The following is a 27,259-nucleotide window of genomic DNA, read 5'->3' on the forward strand; positions in this document are numbered from 1 at the left end:
ACACCATGGACACACCATGGACACTCACACCATGGACACACCATGGACAGCATGGACACTCACAGCATGGACACACCATGGACACACCATGGACACACCATGGACACTCACAGCATCCCATGGTATTGCAGGGTCCCTACAATTAACAAGTCAAAAGGAGACTGCCAGTGCAATCCCCCATGGGACAGTCCATGTACACCCCTAACATAAGAGGTCTGTGTCTAATACATGGCTCCACGCCATGACCCCAAACTGTGCTTAAAAAGCCTCCCACATGAAAAGCCTTGAATGAAGCAATGAAGCCATAAAACAAGAATACAGGTACCAGAGCTTTATTAGATGTTTCACTGGATACAAAGAAACTGGATTTTATATTACTTTTTTTACTCTAAATACACATTCTTGTCATAAAAATTCACATTTGCTATACAGAACTGTAGGCATTTTTAACACAACATTTATTAAAGTACCATTGAACAGATCCTAAAACGAGAAGGTGCAGCTCTGTGAACCTTTGTGGGCACAACACACAGGGAGCTCCATGTTCTCAGTGTTACACAATCATCCTTCCCACCAAAACGGAGACAAGTCATTCAAATGCATTAATGCTCACTGGGAATAATAAGGCTTCTGTACAGAGACCCTGAACAGTGTCAGGAGGCAGTGTGGCAATAACATGCTAAAAATCATCACCTAGAAGATACTAAACTACTGATGACTGAGGCAGTCAAAAACTTAACTGTCCTGGCAAGCCCATATAATTTTTCTTTTTCTTTTTAAAATTGTGTTTTTAACCACGTATTTTTATTTTCAGTAACAGTAATTACAAATAACTCCAGGATTCTGCTTTAAGGATCCCTGCTTCACAGCAAAACTAATTGCAGCTACTTGAGGATTTTTTTCCAATCAAACTGACCTCTGTAGGACCAAAGGCTGAAGGAGAAATTAGTACATGCAATCTTGCTGCAGAAACAAAAGCCTCTAAGTGCACCTCCCTCTGAGGAGATACTCATTGGCCAAGGTGATGCCTCTTCAAGGGGATGTGTGTACATAACTCGGAACGTGGAGATAAACCATCCTGGGACATCAGATGAGGCCCACTTCCAGCTTTTAGCCCCACACACTTAACATCTTTTACAACCATGTGGACTGCTGTGATGCACTGAGGTTGACAAATATCTAAGATTTACAGCTGGCAGGTAACGGGATGTTATGCACAAGTCCAGATAAGCAGCACTGAGCAGAGGCAAAGGAGAGAAGTGGGAAGATGCTGCATTTTAACTGGACAACTGAAGAGGCTCTGAAATCAGACTTGTGCCTTCCCTCAGTCCCTGTTCAGGTGGATCTGACTGAAGCTGGCCTCATACCAAACGTGCTGCTGGAGGGCAGGCACCCTACTCCAACCAGCCAGGCACAAGGTGGGCACTCGCTGTGTTTAGTTAGTTCCTCTATCCTAATTCTCTTGGCATCAGGCATCCTAAACACAAACCATGAAGGGAAAAAGCCAGGTCTAGCTGTGGGAATAGTACAGGAATTGTACCTCTAGGCAATGTAGAGATTCCTAAGTAGGCCCTGCAGGGATAAAGAATTATTAGAGTCTTTTTATTTAAAGCTGCCACAATTCCTGAAAGCAGAATGCTGTATACGTGGGCAGGCCAGGCCATGCTGATCAGCCTATGGCATTCACAATTTTTACATAAGGGTTTTTTTTTGATAGGTCCAACCTACACTGGAGCAAAGTTCAAAGCTCTTCCTGCAAATTTAAAGCTATGTTCCAACAGAGGACATGAGCAGTATTGCATAGCATCCAGGCACTTTCTTAAAGCCAGGATATCCCCATCCTCCTATCATGACTATGTTCCAGAAGATGAATTTGAGGCCACTCAATTACATGATCACAATTCCTGCTGAGATCAGCAGGGGCTGTGTGTGTGCAGAAGTGATTTGATCTGTAACACACTGGAAACCATGTCTTTGCCACCTCGTACAGTCAAGGCAATTGATCAGGCAAACATCCTATTCTGTATTTACAAATCTGTAAGTGAGCTCCAAGTAACTTCAAGTTTAACTCCTTCGTGCCAGAAAGTGAGGGAGTCAGCTCTATGGACAACCCTTGGTAACATCTGAAACAGAACCGATAATTATGAGATTTAACAATATTATCCTAATGCATTAAGGCAGGTCACATAACTGCCCTTTTCCTTTAGGATTAATTATTATTTCCTCATACACTGCAGACAATCCATAATCCCATTTACACACATATCTACAAAACACCAGCACAGTAAAAACTAAATAGACCACTGAACTCCAAATACTTGTAATCAGTACATTACACATACTATACAGCATATTTTAACCTCATCATTGGGTAAACATATACAATTCAGAACAACATTGACTGTATGTAACACAGAAGCTACCACTGAGACATGGCAAATACATCATACACTATTAGCTTTTACTTCACTGAAAAGGAATTTAGAAGTTTGAAATGGTGTTACCTGAACTCTTGAAATCACCAAATGGCCTAATCAGTTGCTAATAACTAGTGCTTCATATACTAAATTGAGGATAAACAGCACTGGAACTGTGTTTTCAGGGCACTCTGCTTTCTTTTTTTATTTTGTGGAGTTAAGCTCCACATTTTTAAATTTCATTTGCAACACAGCCTATCATTACTACACAGTGACTCTCTGCTCACTCTCATCTCAGGGTAAAGGCTTAGTAACTACTTTGAAGTTAGTAGAAACTGTCTAGATTTGTATGAGTATGACAGAAAGATTGAGCCCAGCAACAGGATCATACATTCCCTCTCAGCCATGCATGCATATATATTTTTATGTATATATACACATGCTTACATTTAAAATAATGTTTTGAAATAGCAGGACCTAGAAAACCAGTAATGTATCCAACAGCAAAAGAATTCAAATAACCCATTAATTCTAAAACTATGTTCCTGTGGTCTGATTCCGATTCTCCCCTCACCATACAAGGCAGGAATTGCACTCCAGGAACCACCTCCTGTTTGGACTGGATTTCTACAGGTTGGATCAGTATGGAACAAAGATATCTCAGCATGTGTAAACTGAAAAACGGAGCCAGGTGGGTTTACACAGCTGAGACATTCTGTTTGTGCAGCACAGTTGCCATTTTCCAAGTATGGGTGAAAAGAAAGGATTAAGAAATCACATGAAACTGCCAGAAAACAAGAGCACTCGATGTATACATGATTAACATAGTGAGGGGGAAAATAAGCAGAAGAAGGAAAAAAATGTTTTGGCAGTGAGTGACATGACAGTTTGAGTAAGTAGATGCTTATATAGATCAATAGTGTAGACAGGTGTTTTTCCTTGATGGGCTGATTACAGTCAACTAATTTCCCATGCAAGATTCCTCATAATACATATGAAGAAACCTTTCAAGTTCATGGGATCAGAAGAAGACATCTGACCCAACTCTGCAAGCACATTTCTGGTTGAAATCAAAGACAATTTTAGCTGCATATGGGTGGCAAAACTGGGCTCTTGAACGGTCCAGTTGTGATGCATAGTACTTTCTGGCTTGTTCTTTTTTGGCAAGATCCCCAAACAACATCAACAGGGAGTGCATCTCTATCAGGACTTAGAGTTTTAGGCCCTCTCAGATGAAATCTTCAGAAGAGCATGGATAGTATATCCCCACATGCACTTTTTTCTTTTAGTTATTAAGGCAAGTTTGTTTACCTGTTCCTACCATAAAGTGCTGTGCTTCTCCAATAGAAAGATCGACAGCTAAATGAAAACATATTTTTTCTGACCAGAATTTAAGATTTTGCTAGCATTCTTCCCCATTAATGGACAAATGATAAATTTTGTCTATTATTGTTTCTTGTCAGAGGATTCTTTTTTGCTTTGCTTTTACTTTTTATTTATTTCCAAATGAGAATTAGAATAAAATTGACACTAAGCAAACATTTCATAACAATACTAACAAACTCTAGATAGCTCTATACTTATTCATATATACAGGCACATACACATACACTTTTTAAAATACAGCAAAGCATTTGCCTTGAGTACACCTCTGAGCAAGCGAAAAGCCTGGTGTGTCTGGTGTGTGTTTCAGCAGGGGTACCACCAGCAACCTGGTGCTGGTGCTCTTAGATGAAACAGAATTTCAGCCAGAATCAAAAAAAAAAAAAAAAAGAAAAAAGAAAAAAGAAAAAAAAAAGGAAAAAAAAAAAGAAATCTAATTTTCACTCCACCCAATGATTTGGATCACTTTACTGTATTAAAATTATAGATTAACTCTTTTGGCTATATTTGAGCAGCTGAAGAATCACAGCAGGAATCTGGAAACAACCAACTCCAGCTAAATGGAAAACAGAGCACTTTACACTACACTGTCATTAAATAAGCAAACATTTTCATATTTTTATGTAGGACGTCCACATAGAAGTGGGCTCAAAATTTATTTTCATGTTTTATTTTATATATCTGTTACATAAATTTTACTGGGAGAGCCTATGGAAACCAGAAACAAAGACTATCAAGCCACTCAATAACTTGCTTAGTTGTGGGTGAAAGCATTAAAGTCATACCCTTTGTTCAGCAAAACCATGACTTGTGACTCTAGGTAAATTTTCGACATGGTCTGGATGAAGTTTAAATGCCATAAAAAACCTAACTAGCTTAGATCACAGATCTCATTTGGGATGACTTGTACAGTCCTAACATATACAGAAGAGAATGCTACTGAAAGAGCCATCATGACTTCATAACAGCTGCATGGTTTTTTTCAAACAGATTTATAGTAGTCCTGTCCACAACCCCGAAAATCATTATGCAAGTGTACAAGGATGCATGTGTTATACACACACATTTAAAAGTGTCATTATACTACACATACACCTAAGTTATTCTTTATTCTACACTCACATGTGCATACTCTTTTTCCAAGTACAAAACAGCAGGAAGTGTTCTTTTTATTTCACTCCCTAAACTAAAGCCAAGAAACCCCCTATAATGCTTGTTGCCTATCTGTTCAATATGGCCATTTCTGAATTCCTAAACTCTGATGGGAGACAGTAGTCATTATCATCTGACATAAAAGAGCAATGGACTCTATGATGCAATTCTCTCTTCTCACTCAACCAAAAGTTCTAGTAATATCAAGTGAAATTTGACCTTAATTCTATCCCATAAATCCTTGCAATATTTCAAACATTTCCTTGTGAGATGTTATAGCATCTATTGTTTCGTACAGATGAGATGTTTTATTTTCCAAAGTCGTGTGAGTGTCTATTGATGTGTCTGGGAGATGAGACTGCCTGTATTTTATCCAGTTAGGTGTCATACAGTTGCAATGTCATACAGTTGCTCTCATTTTATAAATTACTGAATTTTCCATTTACTTTTTATATATGTTTTTTTAAAGCTAGGATGATCAGTGATTTTGTTGCTGGAACAGTGCCATTCAGTAGATTTTCAACCTTGTGTTATGCAGTATTGTATCCCACAGACAATTTAAGGACTATAGAGTACTGTCATTAGCTAGAATTGAACTACTGCATTCTTCAGTACAGGAACTTTTCACTGATGAAACTGGCACTGATTTTTTGTAATCAGTGGAAAAGTGTTCTGCTCATAGCTGCCTTAAAGAGAAGCTTAGACTGCATCTACTTTTAAGTGCAGTTTCAGTCTTGCAGAAATCAGGTTTCCACCACAGGACAAAATACTGCACATGTTAGAGTATGCACAACTCACCTTTTGCTAATCCATGCTAAACAAAGTCATTTCCATATTCAGGGCACGGGATCAGGCTCTTACATAAGATTAATTTTGGGGAGAAGTGGCACTCAAAGCTGGCCTACCTGTGTTCCTGATGGAACCAGGGAAAATATGGACCAGCAGCTGTCCCTTAGAGGCTCATATTGTGACCAGTGTTATTTAATATCTTCATTAATGATGCAGATGAGGACTCAAGTGCACCCTCAGCATATTTACAGGTAACACTAAGCTGAGCGGTGCTATTGACACACCTTCAGGATGGGATACCATCCAGATGAATGTGGACAAGCTCAAGAAGTGTGTCCATGGGAATTTCACATGGTTTAACAAAACTGAGTGCAGGGGCAGCCCCTGGTGCCAGCCCAGGCTGGGCATGAGCAGCCCCAGAGCAGCCGTGCCCAGAAGGGCTTGGGAGTGCTGTGGGTGAGAGGCTGCACATGGCCCAGCCATGGCATTCCCAGCCCAGAGAGCCAAACGTGTCCTGGGCTGCACCCAGAGCCCCGTGGGCAGCAGGGCAGGGAGGGGATTCTGCCCCTCTGCTCTGCTCTGCTGAGACCCACCTGGAGCACTGCATCCAGCCCTGGGCTCCTCTGAACAGGAGGGACAGGGATGGGCTGGAGCCAGCCCAGAGGAGGCCATGAAGTTGATTAGAGGGATGGAGCAACTCTCCTATGAGGAAAGGCTGAGAGAATTGGGATTGTTCCATCTGGAGAAGAGAAGGCTTTGGGGTGACCTAATTTTGGCCATCCAGTACCTGATGGGAGTCTACAAGAAAGGTAAAGAGAGACTTTTTACAAGGGCGTGTAGCAACAGACAAGGGGGAGTGGCTACTGAGAGGGGGTTTAGATTAGATATTAGGAAAAAATTCTTTGCTGTGAGGGTGATGAGGCACTAGAACATGTTGCCAAGAGAAGCTGTGGATGCCCATGCCTGAAAATGTGTAAAGCAAGGCTTTGGATGGACCTTGGAGCAACCTCGTCTAGTGAAAAGTGTCCTGCCAATGGCCAGAGTGTTAGAACTAAATAATCTTTAAGGTTCCAACCCAGGCCTTTCTGTGATTACAGAGTTAGGCCAGTATCACATATCTGCTGGCTTGACCTGAGGCAGAGACATTGGAAAACCCCCTTTTGAGAATGAAAAACAAGCAGGATTCCATCTGTGCTTTGTGCAAGCTACACAGTACATGATGTCTGCTGTCCACTGATTATGGTACATAGCACATCATGTTTACTGTCACTGATTATGCATGTGTTAGAAGCATGACTTTGGATTTACATCACAAAGGCATTTAAACCAGCAGCTCATTGATAAATATGATCAGTTAAACCACCTAACAGATGAAATGTAGCAGCTTAAAATTTTTGTGCCAGATATACTGTCCTCAGTCTCCTGGTGCAATGCCCACACCATTGGGAATCCTGCTGTGAGCAGGAAGAGGACAATATATACATCCCCTTGCTCTGAAAACAACAAATTTCTTGGCACTGCTCATAACCACAGAAGACACATGAATCACATTTGGTACCTCATGGAGAACCAGTAAATGGCCTTCTTTTATCAAACACTGTAAACATGTTTAGTTTTGCTCTTCACACTAAACACAAATATGAAAAATGATCCTAAATGATGAAAACATTTCCCTTATGCCCACCCACTAAAGCCCTAAACACCTCAGTGTGTTACAAGAAGATGAGTGTTTTACAATAGAATCCTTTTAGAATACAATCTTTCTTTTTTTTCCAAATTCTGAATAACGCAACAACACACATATCACAGTACTATCAAGTAGTGTCATCTTCACCGTCATCCAGAGAATAGTTGAGCTTTATGACTGTGCTGATAAAGTCACCAAGTTCTACAAAATCTGCAGTGATAATATTCACACCACTCTCTCCTGCCTTCTGAGTTCGGACCCACTCCATCATTGCAGGAAGAGCCCTGAGGAGAAAAGAGGAACAATAATTACTCATAAATCACTGAGACAAATGCATCAAGGCAGGATCTACTGACAGTGTCTCCCATCAATCTTACTTGGTTCCTAAGGGAAAGAAACCAAGTGAGACAAGACACAGGTGACTGCTCAAGCTTTTTGAAAATTCTTTTTAATTTTCATTCTCTGGGGAAATAATATGTTGACTGCACTTCAACTTCTCAGTGGAAAAGAATAGAAGGAAGATAATGCAGGCTTAGAGTAATTATTGATTTTGCCTAGGCACAAGGCAAAATTGGACCATGGACAAGATACTTTTTGATATCATCAAAATATGACTCCAAGGGATTTGCTTATGGAAAAAACAGTAACAGAGAGCTCAAGCCGTTTGCAAAGCATGCTTGACACGCACAAGGAAATGCTGAAAATGGTATTTTGAGGAACACAGAAACAACCATGATTCCTACTGTATAAGTACAGCATATACCAAAAAACCTTTCTTCACCAGTACTGATACCCAAGCCATGAATTAATTAGACTTAATCATAAACCAATGGTTGGTAACTGAAACAGAAAGCACCATAGTCATATCAACTCTTTTCTAAGATGGCAGATTTTAATTATGTCAGATCCTTAGCACAGGAACACTGGGGTCTAAAGGACATCTGCCTAACTGTGCTTCTGAATATAAAGAAATTTTTCTGACATTTTTCTGCGCAAATACAAACTAACAATCACAAGAAACATCTGTGAGAAAAATAAAAGGCTCTTTAGTCCTGCTGAGGCTGTCAAGCAGCAAAATCCAGGATTTAGGAGAAAGAAGTTAACAGAGTTCCAAAAAATAAGGTACACATTTTTCAGGGAAAGTGTATTTTTCAGAGAAAGGGCATTTTTCAGAGAAAGGGTAATTGACCATTGGTACAAAATCCCAATGACTGTGACAAACTCTGCAGCAGTCTTTAAATCAAGCCTGGGTATCGTTCCAAAATTATACTTTTGGTCAACCCCAAGCTGCTGAGTTAAATAAAAGAACCTAAAGTCTGGGCAGGACTGCAGTCAGTTTAGATGAACATTGTGTTCTCCCTTTGCTCTAAAATCTATAAATCTGTGGTTTCCCCTAAACCAGCATGTTGTGCAGCCTTTTTCACAGACACAAGGTACATGGAAAATTTTGGTCTGAGAGTAATTTAAATTAAGGTGAACATATTGAACCTATATCTTTTCTCACAAGCTTTATGAAAACTAGTCTAATGAAAACAGAACTATTAGCAGGCAGAGATTGTACTTGTCAGTGGCTACTAGAATCAGTCCGTTTTAAAAATAATTTAATACGGAATAAAACCCAAGCAGCTAAAATTATTCCTCTATGTGATTTCACAGAAGAATACCGAGGTTTTCTTTCACCAAAATGTACTTGAATCTGCCGTAAGATCCACATATCAGCAATACATTTTATTTCAGTCATTGATTCAGTATGACTGAAGCGCTTGTGTGTATGCACACAGCTCATAAAACCAGACTCAAGCATTCTGCTGTGTATGAGCCCAGCCAGCACCTTCAGATGTAAGTTTATGTAATGCTGAAAAGCTGCACTCTGCACAACTGTAACGGGACACAGGTCAGGCGTTAAATTCCTGGCAATTCCTGGACTGCTTGGAAAGATCTGTAATCAACCAGAACCAGGACAGATCTCAGCAGAACAGCACAGACCACCAAGGTGACAAAAGGCAGCTCACAGCAGCTGTGAACTCCACTGAATATTCATATGTGAAAGGTACTGCTGAACTCTGCTCAAAGATACAAGGTCAAACCTACGAGATGGCAGTATGTTGGTTTTGTATTTAATACCAGTTAGAGGTTTAAAGGTCAACTCATTCATTGCAGGCAGGCACAAATCCTTCCTTCCTTCCTTCCTTCCTTCCTTCCTTCCTTCCTTCCTTCCTTCCTTCCTTCCTTCCTTCCTTCCTTCCTTCCTTCCTTCCTTCCTTCCTTCCTTCCTTCCCTCCCTCCCTCCCTCCCTCCCTCCCTCCCTCCCTCCCTCCTTGATAACCTTGATATTTTACTCCCCATTGAGGCATAATTAACTCATTTTGGTGTCTTTTACTTGTTCTGAAGCTGGTTCTGATGTCATTCTTTCTTAACAGCTTACAGTTTGCTGTCCATACACTTACCCATATCGACCAAAATACTGTTTTCCTTTTCCTGATGTGTTCTTAGTAAGTCAGACTCCACCCAAAAGTCATGCCTCCTTTTGATCAGTGCTTTATCCTACAATCAGCCTGCCTTGCCATTTCATCCACAGCTGGCTTTGTTAGTTGAATGGGTTATTTTTGTTTTACTGATATTTCATACAGGACACAGTTGCATGACCCTCTGCTGGTACGTAAATTGCTAGATAAAGTCACGGAAACCTTTTGTTCATGAGACTAGAAAGCATTTAAAGATAAGTCAGAAATGAATCACATTATCAAACAAAAAGCTTATTTGCATAGCAATGCCAAATAACACAATCCTATTTAAAAAAAAGACAGCTGAAGAAAACATTCCACTGACCTTAAAGATTTGTTGTCGACTCTATAGCTCTCTTTAGTGTGTCTCCCACAGCTGGTACAGTCCAGCCCTTATGGCCATTCCCAGTTCTCACAAGGAATAATTTCTAACCCCTCTGGGTTCCAAAGCCACCGTGTCACCCAGAGCCACATGCACAGAAGGTGCTGCTTGTCCTTGCACAGAGCCAGGGAGGAGAACAGGCGTGCTCCTCCACAAGAGCTGTGCCAGGAGAAAGAGAGGAGTCCTCTCCTCTTACCTCTCTTCCTGTTTTCATTCTGCTGCAGTTCCTCTGACCTGGGCTGGAGTTGGCCAGATCTGATCCTGCCAGGCCAGTGCAGCACTGCCCCACAAACCAGCATTTGAAGTCAATTAGTTTTTCCACATCCCTGGTGGAAGCAGAGGGGTTAATGGAAACAGTTGCCTAGGGAGGGCAAAGACACAAGGCTGGGGGGCTTGAGTACTGGCAGGGAAGGAGGTGAATGGCATGTTACCTTGACTTGATTATGAATGGAGATCAGGAATCTTGGTGATAAATTTTCTGGCCTGAAGGGATGTGTGGAGTATCTCATTTCCTTTCACAAACTGGAAACGAGGAAACGCCAGACAGCTGGCCCTCACTGCCAGGATGGTGGGAGTGAAGCCAGTGACTGACTGATGTGGAAGGACCTCATGGCAAGGGCTGTGGGCCAGCCCCAGCCACCACCACTGCACCTCCACGGAAGCAGACAGATCCACCACCAGTGGTGCCCAGCAGCCTTCTGGAGCAGCATTTCCACCTGCCAAAGTCTGCATGAGAAGGGGGAGAGTAGAGGAGATCTGGGTGATAGGGACCTATCTATGCTGGACAATCAAAGTCACACAGAGGTGCTTGATTGTGGCTGCATTTCTTCTGAGATCTAAGTTTATATCTCAGGTGGCACCTCACTAGGTTAGTCAGAGGTACTCATAACTTGGGCATGACCTGGGTATCAAGATGGTTCACACCATGACTGCAAGCATGCCCTACATCACCACTCTCAGCTGTTTTGTTATTTTTGAGGGGCCATATACTTTCTCATGCAGCATTGCTACAGCAGTTTTCACTTACAATCCAGTAAAATCTAGGCTCAGCTTTGACACTTATTTTATTACCTCTATTTTCCCTGTTCTGCTTGCTTGCTTGTATAAACAGAAATATGCACATATTAAAGTTTTTCTCGTCTTTCAGGAACCATTTTCTAATGCATTAGAGATCTGCTGAGAAATACTGACCTCAACTACAAAACAGGCATAGCCCTTTTTAACGTTACTGAATATTCAAGACCTCTTTCTTCTTTTTTTTTTTTAATCTATCAAAGCTCTCAAGTGACTTCAATGGCATTGAATTTTGTTCAAAAATAATAATTAAGCATTCAAGTTGCTTCAGTTCAAGCAGTTAAATCATGACTCCCATTAAAAGCTTTCAGAAAGAAAATATGACCTAATTATTTGTATTAAGATTTGCTTTTAAAAAACTGTTCTTAGGCTATTTTAGTTCCAGAAGAGGGTTGGTTATTTGGTATTTCTAATGCCTGAGTCATGAAAGCCCGACAGTGTGACAGAAGACTAATGACAGCAGTGCTGTAAGACAGGACCTCCCATGGCGGAACAGCCGCTCCTCTCTGTAGAGCTTTCACAGGAGAGGAGAAGGAAAAGAAACTTCACAAACACAAAACAGAATGGCCATTCACTATTTAATGAGAGTTTGATCACTAAAGGCAGAGAACACGTTTTCTTCTGGAGTGCAGGGAGTCAGTACAACCTAATCCACAGTGAGAAATTGGTCCCATTCACGTGGTGTGATGCTGCCGAGCATTAAGTGCCCATTCCCAGTAACACCAGTGAGAACTGCAGCAGGTCTGATGCCCAGGGCAAAGTGACATGTGGCATTTCTTCCCTCTCCAGTGAAGCACACACCCTGCTCCCTGCAGCCTTTTGCAAATAGGTGTTATGGCTGAACAAAACCAGCACCCCTTTGCAGGAGGCTGTGCTTACACAAGCCTGACTGAGAGTTCCTATATTCCTTGATTTCCCTGCTCTCCATTCAATTTTACCACTGTCTGCAGCAACACTGAATTCTAGAGCCATAATTCAGCATATGGTCACCTTGGCTTTTCAAGGATACTGAGAATTCATTGCTCCAGTGAGAGCAGTGGATTTCCTGTGTGTCACTGAAGCATGAAATCACAACTGGAAAGAACTTTGAAAAGTCATCCAAGTTCATGCAGACCACCTTGAACGGGATCAGCTGCACTAAGATCAGTGATACAAATCACTCCTGGTTCAGTTTAATCTATTTACAAGCCCCCAGTGAGGGGCTTTCTGTGTATTCAGAGCACCCCCATACAGAAATCCTTATACATCCTCATTTGTTTCACCTGGAGCACCCAGAAATAATGGCATTGTGGCATGCTGCTCAAGAGTGTTCACCATGCCCTCACTCTGCTCCTGCTGAAGATTTACTCTGTCTCTGTAAATAAGATTCCCTGAAAAGGATGAGCCTGAGGTACCATTCCACAGTACACCATTCTACCATAATTTTCTCTGTGGCAAAACTACTTTAAAAGATCCTCCTCTTTTATATGCTAGCCATTTGTTTTCACTCCCTGATCAAAATTTACAATTCTCTCAGTTATGCTAATAGACCTGTAGAGACAAAATTAACACAGCACATGGAAATAGTCTGAATTAACAGAAACAGAACAAGTGGTTTTGCTCTCCCTCTGTCCCTGATTCATTGACAAGTTTTGGTTTGTAACACGTCCTCACTAATTGTTGAAATGTGACAAACAAGGAACAAATGAACTGAAGCACAGAGATTTACATGAGCTCAGCACAAAAAGGCTGAAAAGGAACTCCTCAGATGCACTTCCACAACTCTTGGATCCTCTTTAGGCAGCAGTTACATAGCCATAAAATTGGCACCACCAAGGTCAGGTTGACTCAAACCAGAAAATTTGGGCAACATTGAGCGGGAATTGCTTTCCCTGGATCTTGAGTGGTCATTATATAATGTAGGTTGTTCTTGCAACGTGAGTTGCCATGTTGCAAGAACAACCTACATTAATATCTAACAACCTTGAATTTATTCTTCTGAAAAACTTGTCTTAATTTAGTCATCCTCAATTGCTTTATACAATTTGGAAATGCATCCATTCAAATGACACAGACAAGCATGCTGGGGTCACATGCATCTTTTAATGTAATTATTTTAGCAGCATATTCCTTAGAGTTGCCAAGGGCCAGATGTCTTCCTTCTCAGATTGAACTGGTGTTGGCTTTCTGGGTTTCATTTGTAAAATGAATTTGTTAAACCTACATCTTGTACAAAAACATAATGGGATACTTAATAGCAGCAAATGGTGGTTTCTGGAGATAATTCATGTTCAACATCCCATTTTCCCTTTTCCCCCATTTTTAGCCATTGCATCTAGAGCACTAACTAATAGCATTAGGAATACAGGCAGGAGGAAAAAGACTCATTCGACACTGTAATATAAGAGCTCTCTTTAAGGAGACAACTCTAGTATTTTGGCTACTCTTGGTTAATGCAGTAGGGAACTGAAGTGGCAAAGACAGAGCTAAAAGTTTGAGCTGCTGCCATACAAACCATGGTGTTTAGCTTTTACGTTATGACTGAAAAAGGCTGTAAAACATGTAGTTACCCTTGCATGGAAAATACACACTAGCCAAAGGATTTAAAGGAAAAGTACTACTTGCTATGAGGATGTCTCTGTTCAAAGGCTGGCTTTTCTCAGTGATTCAGCAGATCAAATTAGACAATCTCATCAACTGCTTCTCTAACCTGGAGCTGTGCAAAGCACTTGACATGGTCATGGCATCCTTGTGTCTAAATTGAAGAGACATAGATTTGGTGGATGGATCACTTGGTGGACTGGAATTGGCTGGATAGTCACACTTAAAGATTTGTAGTCAGTGGCTTAATGTCCACCTGGAAAGCTGTGTCAAGTAGTGCTTCCTGAGGGTTGGCATTGGGACTGGTGCTGTTTAACATCTTTGCTGGTCACATGAACAGTGGGATTGAGGATTCCCTCAGCATGTTTAATGATGACACTGAGCTGTGTGGGGCAATCAACACACGGGACGGAAGGGATGGCATCCAGGGGGACCTTGACAGGCTTGAGAGGCAGGCCTGTGCAAACCTCATGACGTTTAAGGTCAAATGCAAGGTTCTGCACACGGGGGTCAGGGCAAACTCCAGGCTGGGGGCTGATGGGATTGAGAGCAGTCCTGCAGGGATGCATTTTTGAGTTTTGGTGGATGAGAAATTCAACATGGCTCATCAATGTGCACTTGCAGCCCAGAAAGCCAACCTGGGCTGCACCCAGAGCACTGTGGCCAGGAGGCTGGAGTAGGGGATTCTGCCCCTCAGCTCCACTGGGGTGAAACCCCACCTGGGCTGCTGCATCCATGTCTCTAGCCCCCAAAATAAGAAGAAAATGGAACCTTGGAGTAAGTCCAGAGGAGGCCATGAAGATGATGGACTGAAGCAGAAGGCTGGAGTACCTCTCCTGTGAACACATCTGAGAGAATAGTTCAGCATGAAGAGAAGGCTTTAGGGAGACTATAGAGCTCATTCCAGTACCTAAATGAGGCCTACAGGAAAGCTAAAGAGGGATTCTTCACAAGGGCATGGAGTGACAAGACAAGAGGAATGGCATCAAACTGAAAGAGAGCAGGTTTAGATTAGATGTTAGGAAGCAATTTTTTACCATGAGGGTGGTGAGGCAGGGAAGTCACAGGTGCCCCATACCTGGAAGTGTTCAAGTCCAGCTTGGATGGGGCTTTGAGCAACCAAATCTAGAGGAAGGTGTCCCTGCCCATGGCAGGAGCTGGCATAGGATGACCTTTAAAAAGTTTCTTACAACACAAACCATTCTATGATTGTAAGTTAATCAGTTATCTCTTGCAGATCACAGAGGGGTGATCAGGGAGGTCAGAGCAGTGTTCAGTCATTAGCCCTTTTAACCTCTTGTAGCCCAAACACAAAGCCTGAACAGTCATTAACACAGGTGCGTGGATGAGGCATATTTTATCTGTGTGAGACAGCTGGTCCTGCTCCCAGTTCCACATAGAAATCTGAGTGTTCAAGAAAAATTAAAAAATTCACATAAATGACAATATGCCTGGAATATGGAAACTGGAATTGGAACTTATTCCACTGTCTGTGAAACAGAAAACCGCTGCTTTACAGAAGAAAATATCTGTCACCAATTAAAGGAACAGCTACAGGTTTGGGGTTTTTTTCCTCCCCCATGTTTTAGTTCTTAAAAAAATAGATATGATTTATTCATATACCCATTACACTGGAATCACTGCATTAAAGCATCCAAGTCAGGTGTTAGAATCTGACAGCAGAGCTGGAACTCCTTTGACACAGATGTGTGTTGTAGCCAGTACCAGACCATTCACAGCCAAGGTTTCCTCCATCAGACTCTGCTTTGTTTTCTCCAGGAGCTGCCACTGTGTGTTATCTGGGATCTTTCAATGAGTTCTCCTGCTGAGGAACTTATTTGGGTACTCGAGGCATAGAACTGTTCAGCTAGCCCTCATTCTGGAGTTTCACTTGCTACTGCTGGCTCATCTCCTTGTTACAAAACTCACATTCTTGAAAACGTAAAATTTGAATGATTCAAGAAAGAAGACAGAGATTTAGAGAGGGAAAAAAAATAGATAGTAGTGCATGGAAGAAATACTTTGAAATTTAATGTGGAGAACAATGAAAGAAAATCTACCACATCAGTGTAGAAGAAGTGATTTTTACAAGCATTTAGCCCTGCCCAGAACCTTAAAACACAGAAGAATTAGCAGAGTGATTATGAAAATCCCACTTTTGAGTAACAGGAAAAGTTAGTAAAAAGGGTATGTAACACTAGCAGAGAAAGCAGAGCAGTTAGATGGAGGGCAAGGTTTAGTAAGAAACTTCTGGCTGCCAGCACTATTTCTCTGCTGTACAACTTGTAACAGAATTTCATACATCATTTCAGTTTCCACTGACATCATTGCTGCAACAAATCTAAACTACTTAAGTAAATAGATAAAACAAGCATTTTTTTCAGACTAATGGTGTAGCCTGAAAAACTGTTTCTTCCTGCAGATACCTTAAATGAAGGTGAATCTCACCAATATTTTAATTCTTTGCTATTGAATATAGAGACAACCAAAAAGGAAAAATGTGCAGGTGACTGTTTGCCGTAGTATCTTATTCAGTATATTCCACAATATGTTATTCAGAAAGACATATGGAGAATAATTTATTTGGAAGGCAAAGTTGAAAAATGCAAGGAAAATAATCATATTCAAATAATAGAAAGTTACATAAAGAGATGCATCTTATGGTTCCCTGGAGTTTAATACTTTCTTACTGTTTAGAATGAAGGTGAAAATGTGTTTTGTTCATGAAACATTCAGCAAACAGATTATGATGAAGTAATCCACTTAATAAAGTTGAAAGGGAAAATTATAAGAGAAAGAATTACCTCCAAAGAAGGGAAATAGAAGTTTTTCATCCCTAGAGCTATTTGGACAGCAAGAAGCAAAGAATATAGTAAGGGTTTCAGGCAGCACATCCAAGTAACAGAAATTGGGCATAATTACAGCTCTGATTTGAATGATGTTGTGATTAAAACAAGTCAGAAAATTAGATGGTGGAAACAAAATGACATAGGAACGCACAGTTTTTCAGTTAATTAAAAATATATTAAATGTGTAGCTCATGTTCAGCACAGCCAATTAAACATTCTTTTCTCACTCTTTGGTCTCTTAAAATTGTCAAAACACTTCAATATTTCTAAAACACTAAGGTTGAAACCATCACATGTAAATGTTATCTTACATATTTTTCTCATATACAACTAGTCTTCAAGTTTGTTCCCATTTCACAAACAGAATCAACAACATTCACAGTTCCGTTTTCCCAGTACATTTAATTTAGCCCACAAACTCCTCTCTGCTGTACCTCTCCACACCTGAGGCATCGCTTCTTCTGCCAGCCTGGTGCCTGGACCACAGGCACACACCTATTAACTCTTCCACAAAACCTGCTTCACCTCACCACAGAGAAGGATCAAGCTGCTTATTATAATTTATACATCTTCTGGCTTCTAGCTCTGGACTCCCACAGCTAAACCATCTTTGTTAATCAGCTGGATCCCAGAGGCACTATCCTCCTAAACAGCATCCTGGGCATTGCTGTGAATCATTTACCAGGAGCAGCCTTCCCAGAGCTATTCCTCATTCCTTCTACTTTCCTCACAACCTAGAATTAACAAGCCCAAAGCATTCATATGATAAACCCTTTACTATGCCAATTATAATTATCTAAAATATAGTACCCAGGAGATATTACAAAATAGTCACTGCTCTTTTACAGTGAGAAATGTTTGTCCTGGATACAGCTGGTGGAGACAGGCTCACCAGGTTGTCTTTCTGCTGTGGTGGGAACTGTGCCCCCAGCACAGACTTCTCTGACTTCTCAATAATCAGTGGGGTCATGAAAGAATACTGCAAGAGTACCTCTTTCACCACCCCCCACGTGGGAGTCCCCATCCCCTGTCCCCTGTTCTCCCATCTCCAGTAAGTGCCACGGTAAGGCAGGTGAGCAGCCACAACATTCTCTCGTAGAATGGTGTCCGGGAGGAACTTGCTAACTAGTGATCTCCGTTCCTTTTTCAAAAGTTGATGAAGCTCATCTTAAAAGCAGTCACTTTGTTCTCACTCCCACTTTTCCAGCTGGAAAACTTCACTGTAGGGAGCCCTTCTCTCACTTCCAGCTTAAAGTTATTTAGTCAGTGTTGCCCTTCTAAGAATGCTGGCCCTTAGCCTAAACTGTTTTCCCTCACTGGTATTTATTCCCGTGATATTTACAGCGAGTAGGTAATCACAGAATCTCTCAGGATTCACTGTGCCAGGATAAACAAGACAAGCTTTCTCAATGCCTTCAGCAATTCACTCCCTGCTTATCCTGGTTGGTAGTCCCTCTCTGCAGCTGTGCCAGTATTATCTACTCAGAACAAGGATGACCAAAATTGCATTGAACATGCAAAAAGATATCCTATCATACCTCAGCATCTTTCTGTGCATGCTGTAAATGTCTAGGTGCGTAACATGAGGATACCACCCTTTTTTCTACACCGTTTCCACCAAGGGCTAAGATTTAGCCAACCATGGGTGACACTACAGCAGCTACCTTGCCTGGCAATCCCAGCTGATGAGATCCTGCCTTAACAGAGCATGCTCCCATCATCATGACATTACATTTTATACCACTGGATTTCATCTCACCTCTCCTGCAGGCATCCAGGTCTTGCTATATGTTACCCCTCAGCTTTCCTCAGTTACAATGACAGACTCTTACTTTGTGTTAGCAACAAACTCCCTTATTTACTGCAGAATTCAAGGCCCTTACTGGCAAAATTAAAGACAACCAGGGTCTTTGAGGAAAGCTACCATTTCTACAGTCTGGTACTTCTAACATGTCCAACTTAATTTCTGATTTTCAAACTCCATTTCAGTTGATAATACACTACTTTACACTTTACCAATTGCATTATGCATTATTTACCAGCTGCACCAGGCCATCCCAGGGGTGACAAACAGGTCAATGGAGGTAATTATGGCCCTCTGCCCTCATGAGACCTCACCAGGAGCACTGTGTCCAGCTCTCAGGTCCTCAGCACAGGAAAGACATGTACCTGTTGGAGTGGATCCAGAGGAGGCCACAAAGACAATTAGTATGATCAGTATGAGAGAGGTGGGGCTATTCTGCCTAGAGGAGAGAAGGCTTTGGGGAGGCAATGGAGGAAATAACATCTGCTTCTTTCATTCTGTTAGATAGTTCTGCTGACCTCTGAGCAACCCTTTCTAGCATTCATTACTGGCATATTTTGTAACAAAACAATAATACTCATCCTTTCTTTTAACTCAAACTTACAGCAACCAGTCTTGAAAAGTCAGATGTTACCATCAATAGCATCACAACATGACAGACTGCAGTCAGTCAAAAAGCTAAGTCAGACTCTTCCACATTGCATAGCCCTGAATCACTACCTCTAGACTACATCTGCCAATATGCTGTCTGCCTTGAGTTCAAATAATCTTCAATTTTAGAGAAGGCAGTTGGGTCATTTAACGTCTATCCAAAACAAAGCAGTTGGATAATTTAACTTCTATCCAAAATAAAGCAGTTGAACTTTCTCAGAGAAAAATTAAGGACAGATTCTGATTTATTTCTCCCGCAAAACAGTAAAGCATCCTGAAATGTGCCACAGTATTACTTAAACAATAGAGTCTCCCTGAAGAATTATATCATTCCACACTGTTTATGATTGTGCACACCATGTTAATTAATATTGTGAATAGTACTGCTGCTTTGCTGGGCTGGTGGTATTCACCTTCCAGACAGCAGAAAAAACTGTAAGTTCTATTAGTCATGAGCAAAGTTAAAATGGATATGGGGAATGGGACATAAAGACTACCACTTGATCAACTGTGATACCAAGGGGCAGGCAAAAGCTGGATGCTTCAGGGCTAGACATCCACTGTGGTACTAAATAGATGTGAAACCAAGATTCTGAAACCAAGAACTGCTGTTCCGTGAAACTCCAGCATTTCAAAATGTGATTTTGCTTCATATTAGAAAGCAAAACAAAAATTTTGGCCTTTCCACAAAACAACGTCCAAGAACTATTTCTGAATTAAAAAATGAAAAGCTGTAAATATAGAAACAGCATTAAATATTGCAATTAAGAGTGTAACATAAATCTAAAGACAAGACAGAACTAATAGGAGTGAAAATTGAAATATTTTGACGTATTTTTCTAAAATAGACTTTTCCCTGGGGAAAAACACTGAAAGGAACATTCTTGGGGAAAAAAAAAGAAAAAAGAGTAGACTTTTAAATACCTGTAGTTGTCAATAAAAAGTGGCATTGATGGGAAAAAGAAAAAATGGCTTTGTAATCTTTGGGTTGAAAAAAGTCACAGAAACATGCACTTGATGTCACATCTAAAAAACTAACAACTGGAGACCAAATTCTTTACAAAGGAAATAAAATATTAAACAACATACCACTGATTCGATCTCAAATTAGCATTAAAGACAAAAATTATTTGTTGATTTGGAGCACTCTTACTGGTTCTGATCAGCACTAAAAATAGGCAGACTTTGTGAGAACTCTCATGTTTCCAGTAATACTGATAACTTTTGAATTGATCTCATATTTTATTTAACAAGAACTCCACAGCAATGAACCATGGTTACCAACCACAGGGAAAGGTAGACTAAAAAATACATTATGTATCTTGTAAAAATTTACCAAGGGACTACAGAGGATGCATCAGCAATAAAGTAAAATCCCCATGGAGAGAAGAAAAGAGAGGTACTTGGTTGAGAAACACTTCAGCAAAGAGGTCATGGAATAACTGAACTGTTTGGGTTAAAATGGATGCTTAAAAGTCATCTGAGGGACACAGCTTGTCACTGATGTCCATCAGGAGGACTCTGAGCTGTTAGCAACTATACTCTGGATATCTATCCAAGCCATTCCTCATTCACCAAAGTCTACTCATCAAATCCATCTCTGATTTAGAGAGAAAGATGTTGTGGGGAACCACGTAAAAGATTTTACACAAGCTCACACAGATGACATCCCCTGCCCACTGTTTTGGTCATTCCATCACAGAAGCCTAGCAGGCTGGCCAGGCAATTCCTGCCCTCAGTGAAGCTGTGATGGCTGTCTTGAATCACCTCCCTGTCCTCCCAGTGACTTAGTGTAACTTCCATGAGGAACTCTTTCATCATATTCCCTGGCACAGATGGGAGGCTGACAGGACAGAGTTCCCAGGGTCCTCCCTTCTACCCTTCATAACAATGGGCACAATATTTCCCTTTTTCCAATTACCTGGGACTTCCCCGGACAGCCATGAATTTTCAAACAACATGGACAGCAGCTTGGCAGCTCCAACAGCCAATTCCCTCAGGACTTTATGTTGCATCTCATCAGGTCCCATACACTTACATACTACCAAGTTCCTGAAAAGAACACAGATCTGATCTCCCTCTTATAGTGATTTTCCTCCCTGCTTTAATGCCAATTCGCTCGAGATACCTGGGAAGAAAGGCTGCCAAGAGAAGCCATTCCCTTCTCCATCATCATAGCATTGAGCCATGCTGCTTCATCAGCTCAAGGAAAAGCAGCCACCTCAGCCACGCGTGGTGCTGAGAGTCCTGCAGGGGCTCACGCTCATCTCACGGGCTGCAGACCAGGCTGCACATCCATCACAGAGATGCTGCACTCCTCTTCCTCCAGTAAACCTCTCACACCAGAGGCTAACAGTGGTCAGTGTTGCCTAAGCACTTGCCTTGCATCAAAGACCAGCAGACAGACCTTGCACAGCTCTGCCTCAGCACAGACTGGGGTAGATCTGCACAACCTCTGTCACTGTCACCCAGTGCACTGGGGTAACAAGTGTCAACAGAGACATTACTTATGAGACAACACGAGTTCACAAAGCATGGCCTGGAGAAAAACACACACCACTTCAATAAGCAGATGTGAATGTATCTCCAGAGATACACCCTCTCTTCTCACAAGAGCTGGGAGCAGGTATGGTCAGTGCTGGCTGTCAGCAGCAGAGGAACACAGAAAGTTACTGAGAAGAAATTACAGTAACAGACCCTGGATGTCAGTCCATCCAATGCCTTATTTCATAGAATCATAGAATATCTTGACTTGGAAGGAACCCACAAGAATCATCGAAATCCAACTCCTGGCCTGCACAAGACAACCCCAAGAGTCACACCATGTGCCTGAGAGCATTGCCCAAACTTTCCCTGGACTCTGTCCCATTTGGTGCTGTGACCAATGCCCTGAGGAGCTGTTCCAGTGTCTGACCACCCTCCAGGTAAAGAACCTTGTCCTGATATCTAACCTAAACCTTCCCTGACACAGCCTCATGCCATTCCCATGGTCCTGTCACTGGTGAACAGAGAGAAGAGACTGGTGCCTGCCTCTCCATTTCCCCTTGTGACAAAGCTCCAGTCTGCTATGAGGTCTCCTCTGAGACTCCTCCAGGCTGAACAAGCCAAGTGAACTCAGCCTCTCTTCATACAGTATCTCCTCTAGACTCTTCAACATCTTTGTAGCTCTCCTTTGGATACTTATTCTTGCAGTTACTAAAGGAAAAACAATGTCCTTCCAGAGCGGAAAAGTATTTTTCAAACAGTCTACTTGTATTTCTTATGAGAAATAGCTTAGAAGAAAAAAAACAAAACAAACAAAAACAAAACCAGGTGTTCATCATATGGATTAATACTCTCACAAATGTTCCTCAGACTGCTGAGCTCAAATGAGGGTGCTTTCCACCAAGAGAAAACAATTCATCTGGATTTACGTCTCTCCTGTTCCAGCACAGCCAGACACTAACAGCAGTGAAATGCTGTCTGATGGAGAGAGGAAGCCAGCAGCAAATGCCACCAGGCAAGAAAGATCATTATCAGCCAAATGTTCTGAGCTGCAATTAGCAACAGGCTCAGAAGAACTCGGTGTGCCTGGTGTGAAAACAGGGCAAGAGGCAAGGCACTGCTCTTGTTTGCAGCGCCACTGCAGGGACCTTGCTGACATCTCTGAGCTGAGTCCTATCCTTACCTCTAGCAGAAGGATGCTTAACAAACTGGGCACAGACACTCCCCATGCCATGTGCTCCTACTCCTCATGGACACAGCGCCAGTCCTGGACAACACACAAGCACCTTGAGGACATTCCAGCAACGAGCTTCAGGACCACCTGCCTGGCACCATACAACAGCCTGGAACAGCACCCCTGGGTATGAAACATCCTTTCCTACATCTTTACCATCTTTAAAAGCTGTCAGCATTCTGGCTTCAGGCTTATATTTTCACCCTAATTACCCAAACCCTAACCAGCATCTCACATGCAGCTGAAGTAGAAATTAAGCTTGCTGGGGTGACTGCTTGCAATAGTTTAGAGGAAAAAAGCAAATCTAATTAAAAAGAGCATGTGAGAGGAGAGAGGTGAAGAAAGGGGCTAAGGAAAGGATGTGACAACAGTGCTCCTTTAGCAGAGGCAGAGCCTCCTCCTGACACGGGGTGGTTGGCACAAGACCCACATAGCTGGAGGTCAGCTGAGAGAGTACGGAAAGTCATGAGGAGCCAAGTCCTCACTGTTTCAGCATTTTCCTCAGCCAAAGGCAGGAAACAGAGAAATGGCCCTGTAGTTGGTTTTCTCTGGGAAGACATGCAAATCCAAGACAAATTGTAATGACCTTAGCTCTGAGAAAAAAGCCTGCTCATAAGGAGGCAAGTTGCTTTTCAATATCCACTCAAACCCTGAGAAACAGCAGTGAACACTCTGGACAAAATGACCACTTTCCCATTATTTAAGCAATACCACAACTGCAGGAATCATTTGGGATTACAGCCTTGCCTCAGAGCTGTAATTTGAACAGGTCTCACTGGAAAAGCAAAGAAGTCAGTTTCAGACATCAGAGTGTGTAAACAGGTTGGGTTGGGGTGTTGATCTGCTGGAGGGCAGGAAGACTCTGCAGAGGGATTTGGGCAGGCTGGATCGATGGGCTGAGGCCAGTGGTGTGAGGTCCAACAAGGCAAAGTGCTGAGTCCTGAGTGCTGCCCTTGGGTCGCAGCAGCCCCAGGCAGTGCCAGGCTGGGGCAGAGTGGCTGGAAAGGACCTGGGGGTGCTGGTGACAGCAGCTGAACATGAGCCAGGCTGTGCCCAGGTGGCCAAGAAGGCCAGTGGCATCCTGGCCTGGATCAGCAATGCTGTGGCCAGCAGGACCAGGCAGAGATTGTCCCTGTGTGCTGGGCACTGGTGAGGCTACATCTTGAATCCTGTGCCCAGCTTTGGGCCTCTCACCTGGAAAAAGGCATGGAGATGCTGGACTGAGTCAGAGCTGAGAAAGGGTCTAGAGAGTAAGTCAAGTGAGGAGTGGCTGAGTGAGTGTGGTTGTTTTGCCTGCAGAAAAAGAGGCTCAGCAGGCAAAGTTTTGCTCTCTACAAAGCTGTACAGGTTGCAACATGGTGGGTTTGACCTGCTCTACCAGGCAACCAGTGACAGGACACGAGGAAATGGCCCCAAGGTGCACCAGAGGAGGTTCAGGTTGGACATCAGGAGGTTCAGGAAGAACATCTTCATTTATAGGGTGATTAGGGATTGGAACCGCCTGCCCAAAGGGGTGCTGGAATCACCATCCCTGGAAGTGTCCAGGAAACTACTGGGCATGGCACTTTATGGTACAGTTTACTTGTCATGATGGTATTTGGTCAAAGGCTGGACTCAATCTTTGAGATCTCCTCCAAGCTTTTTGAGTCTTTGATTCTAAATCCAAGTAAGAAGAGAATAAAGATCCGTGGCAGTCCCTCTTTGCTGTTCATCAGCAAAATTAATGTGTCCATTACTCAAGATCAAGTTTCATACTTGATTTACTACACAACAGCGTCTGCTCACAGAACTGAGAGTGCAGGGTGCAGGTTTCAATACCCCACCATGGAAGAAATCATGGTAAGGTTCATCCTTTGTGCTATACCTCTGAAAAAAATAATGTTCAATAGGAAAGTGCCTGCATCTCACCATGGCTCCTATTTCACTCTAACTACTTCGTCTCCTTCATATCTTAATACTCTTTTATGATACAATACATTCTGGATGACAGTTGCTTAGCTACAAAAACCCTCAGATCAACAGCTACAGTATTAAAATATTGCCAAAGGTCAAATCCCACTGTATGATCATTCAGCATCTTATAGATATATCTTTTATTATTTTTTCTTAGTGTCTGAAATAAATACTGAAAGACATTTTAATATAACAAGCTGTGCTCTCTAGGGCAACTGTACAACCCAGGACAATACATGCAATTATATCATTATAATTACAGTTAAATTCTTATTATAAACTTTGACTACATTAAGTTTGTGTACTAGACCTAGCTCTCCCCTCCCCCTCCAAAAAAACCAATCATTCCTGGAGAAAAATATAATTATTAAAAATGTGCCTAAAAGTAAAGTTGTAAAGAAAAGATCAATAAAAGGAGGCTGGATATTTGAAGGATTTGTATTCATGAAACCAGCATCTTTCACAGTGACAGTGGCACTTAAAGAAAAAAATTGCATTGCAACCCACAGACATTACTGAATTCCTAGGGAAAAGACCGTATCATCCCTGCTTTAGCAGAAGAAAAGCATGGGCATTTTTACAGCTTATGCAAATTCTGCATTATACAGAAGGTGGTACATCAACAAGACATTTGGCCTGCCTGCCTTCACTATTTCCAGCCCCCCTGTTGCAGTGATCTCTTTGTACAATTGTGGCAGCAGTGTGCCAGAATCCCTACTGCTTCCTCTGCAGGCTTTATCCAACACATCTCTGACTGTAGCCCGCATGGCCAACTGCTCACTCAGCCCACAAAGGCTACTTGCTTGTAAGCACAGGGAAATGTGTACCTAAATTAATTGCAGGCTTGGTGTATCAGCTGAAAATGGATTTAAGGGGTTTCTGTCTCTAAGACTCCTTTACCACCCTTCCTGTCTTAAATCTTTCCTACCAGCCAAGTGGAAATACCCGCTGGAGAAGCTGGGCATATGCAGGTGACTTCTCCAGGGACAGTGTGGATGCATTCTCTCCAGACTGCATTTGAAAGCCCTCTAAGGTTTTAGAGGCTGCTGAGAATTGCTCAAACCAATCAAAAATGATACAGCATGTTCAACATGGTTTTACAAGCTGACAGGATTTTGTTTTGACATTTCTATTCACATCCTACCCCTCTAGGATCATGGAGCAGCAACAGAAGGTTAAAAATGGAAGGGGTTCTTTTGGAAGTTTGATCCAAACATATAATGAGCATGTTAGTTTGTGGAGAACTGTCCAGTTCTCTGCTTAAACTGTGACAAGGATGTGCATATAGATCTACTTATAAAACCCTATAAGTAGACTAGCATGGTTTGCAGCATGCAGAGCTAACACAACACAGACATGGATGTTGCCCTATCTACTGAGTTTGTTTTTGCTTGTGTTTATGTGAAACATCTTTGCTTTACACAAAATTATTACCAACTTGAACACCACCTTGTGAATATAGCCGAAAAAGCTTGTTTGTGTAAATCTCTGTGCTCATTTTGTCCCTTATAACTGAAGAGCAGAAGGATCAACTCATCAAGGAATTATTTCCTTCACAAAGAGGTGGAAGCAGCTACACAGACCGAGGCCCAACATTAGCAAATGCATTTTCCCTGGGGTCAGCACTTGTTAGCATCTATTAGCTTTTGAGTTTCCGTAGTGATCGGAGTAATGCAGAAAGATCAAAGAAAACCCAAGTGACTTAATGAGACATTTGCAATTTCACTACAGCAGCCATAAAGAGTGAAGTGTGAAATCTTTGAGACAAGTAGATGTTAGAGACAGCTTACAGCAGTGAGGCTGAGAGAATTAACATTTCCTTTTTTGTGATGAAAAGTACTTGCTGCTGTCTGTATGTGCAGGGCCACACTGTGCCCACAGTGCAACGACAGGAAAACATAAAGTATATTTACAAGTAGTCACACAGCACACACAGTAACTGTAAGCAGGTGTTTTGATGCCCAACATTATAAAACTCACAGGAACACCAAGCAGAGGGAAAAACTGTGAGACACCAGTACCTGCCTCAAGAAAACATCAGAATAACTACCCCAAGCAAACAACCAGAAGCCAAGCCACTGATCACAGATGTCACCGTGGTGGTCACCACGCCAATCTTCTTCCTCCACCAAATCCCACAGGCTACTACTCGGTATGTTGACAAATACTTTAGCAAAGCCATTAAAAATCTGTGCTCCTGTATTTTGTGACAATTTAATACTGTTCCAAGTTCATGACCAGAGCCATCAGACACAACCCCACAGCCCTTCCTGTGGGAATGCTGTACTGAAATTCTCATGCAGACAGATGGTCCAT

The 27,259-nt window shown here is 42.0% G+C and overlaps 1 protein-coding gene across 1 annotated transcript in view; it reads right to left on the minus strand.

Annotated features, from left to right (window-relative positions):
• Nucleotides 1–316: 316 nt before the first annotated feature.
• Nucleotides 317–27,259, minus strand: part of PLCXD3 (phosphatidylinositol specific phospholipase C X domain containing 3) — a 79,561-nt gene continuing 52,618 nt past the window's right edge. The window contains exon 3 of the mRNA XM_064735469.1: nt 317–7,712. Coding sequence (XP_064591539.1) covers nt 7,556–7,712 — 157 coding nt within the window. The 3' untranslated portion in view covers nt 317–7,555. The remainder of the gene's footprint in view (nt 7,713–27,259) is intronic.

This window comes from Zonotrichia leucophrys, chromosome Z, assembly GCF_028769735.1.
Source record: "Zonotrichia leucophrys gambelii isolate GWCS_2022_RI chromosome Z, RI_Zleu_2.0, whole genome shotgun sequence".
NCBI classification, from domain to species: domain Eukaryota; kingdom Metazoa; phylum Chordata; class Aves; order Passeriformes; family Passerellidae; genus Zonotrichia; species Zonotrichia leucophrys.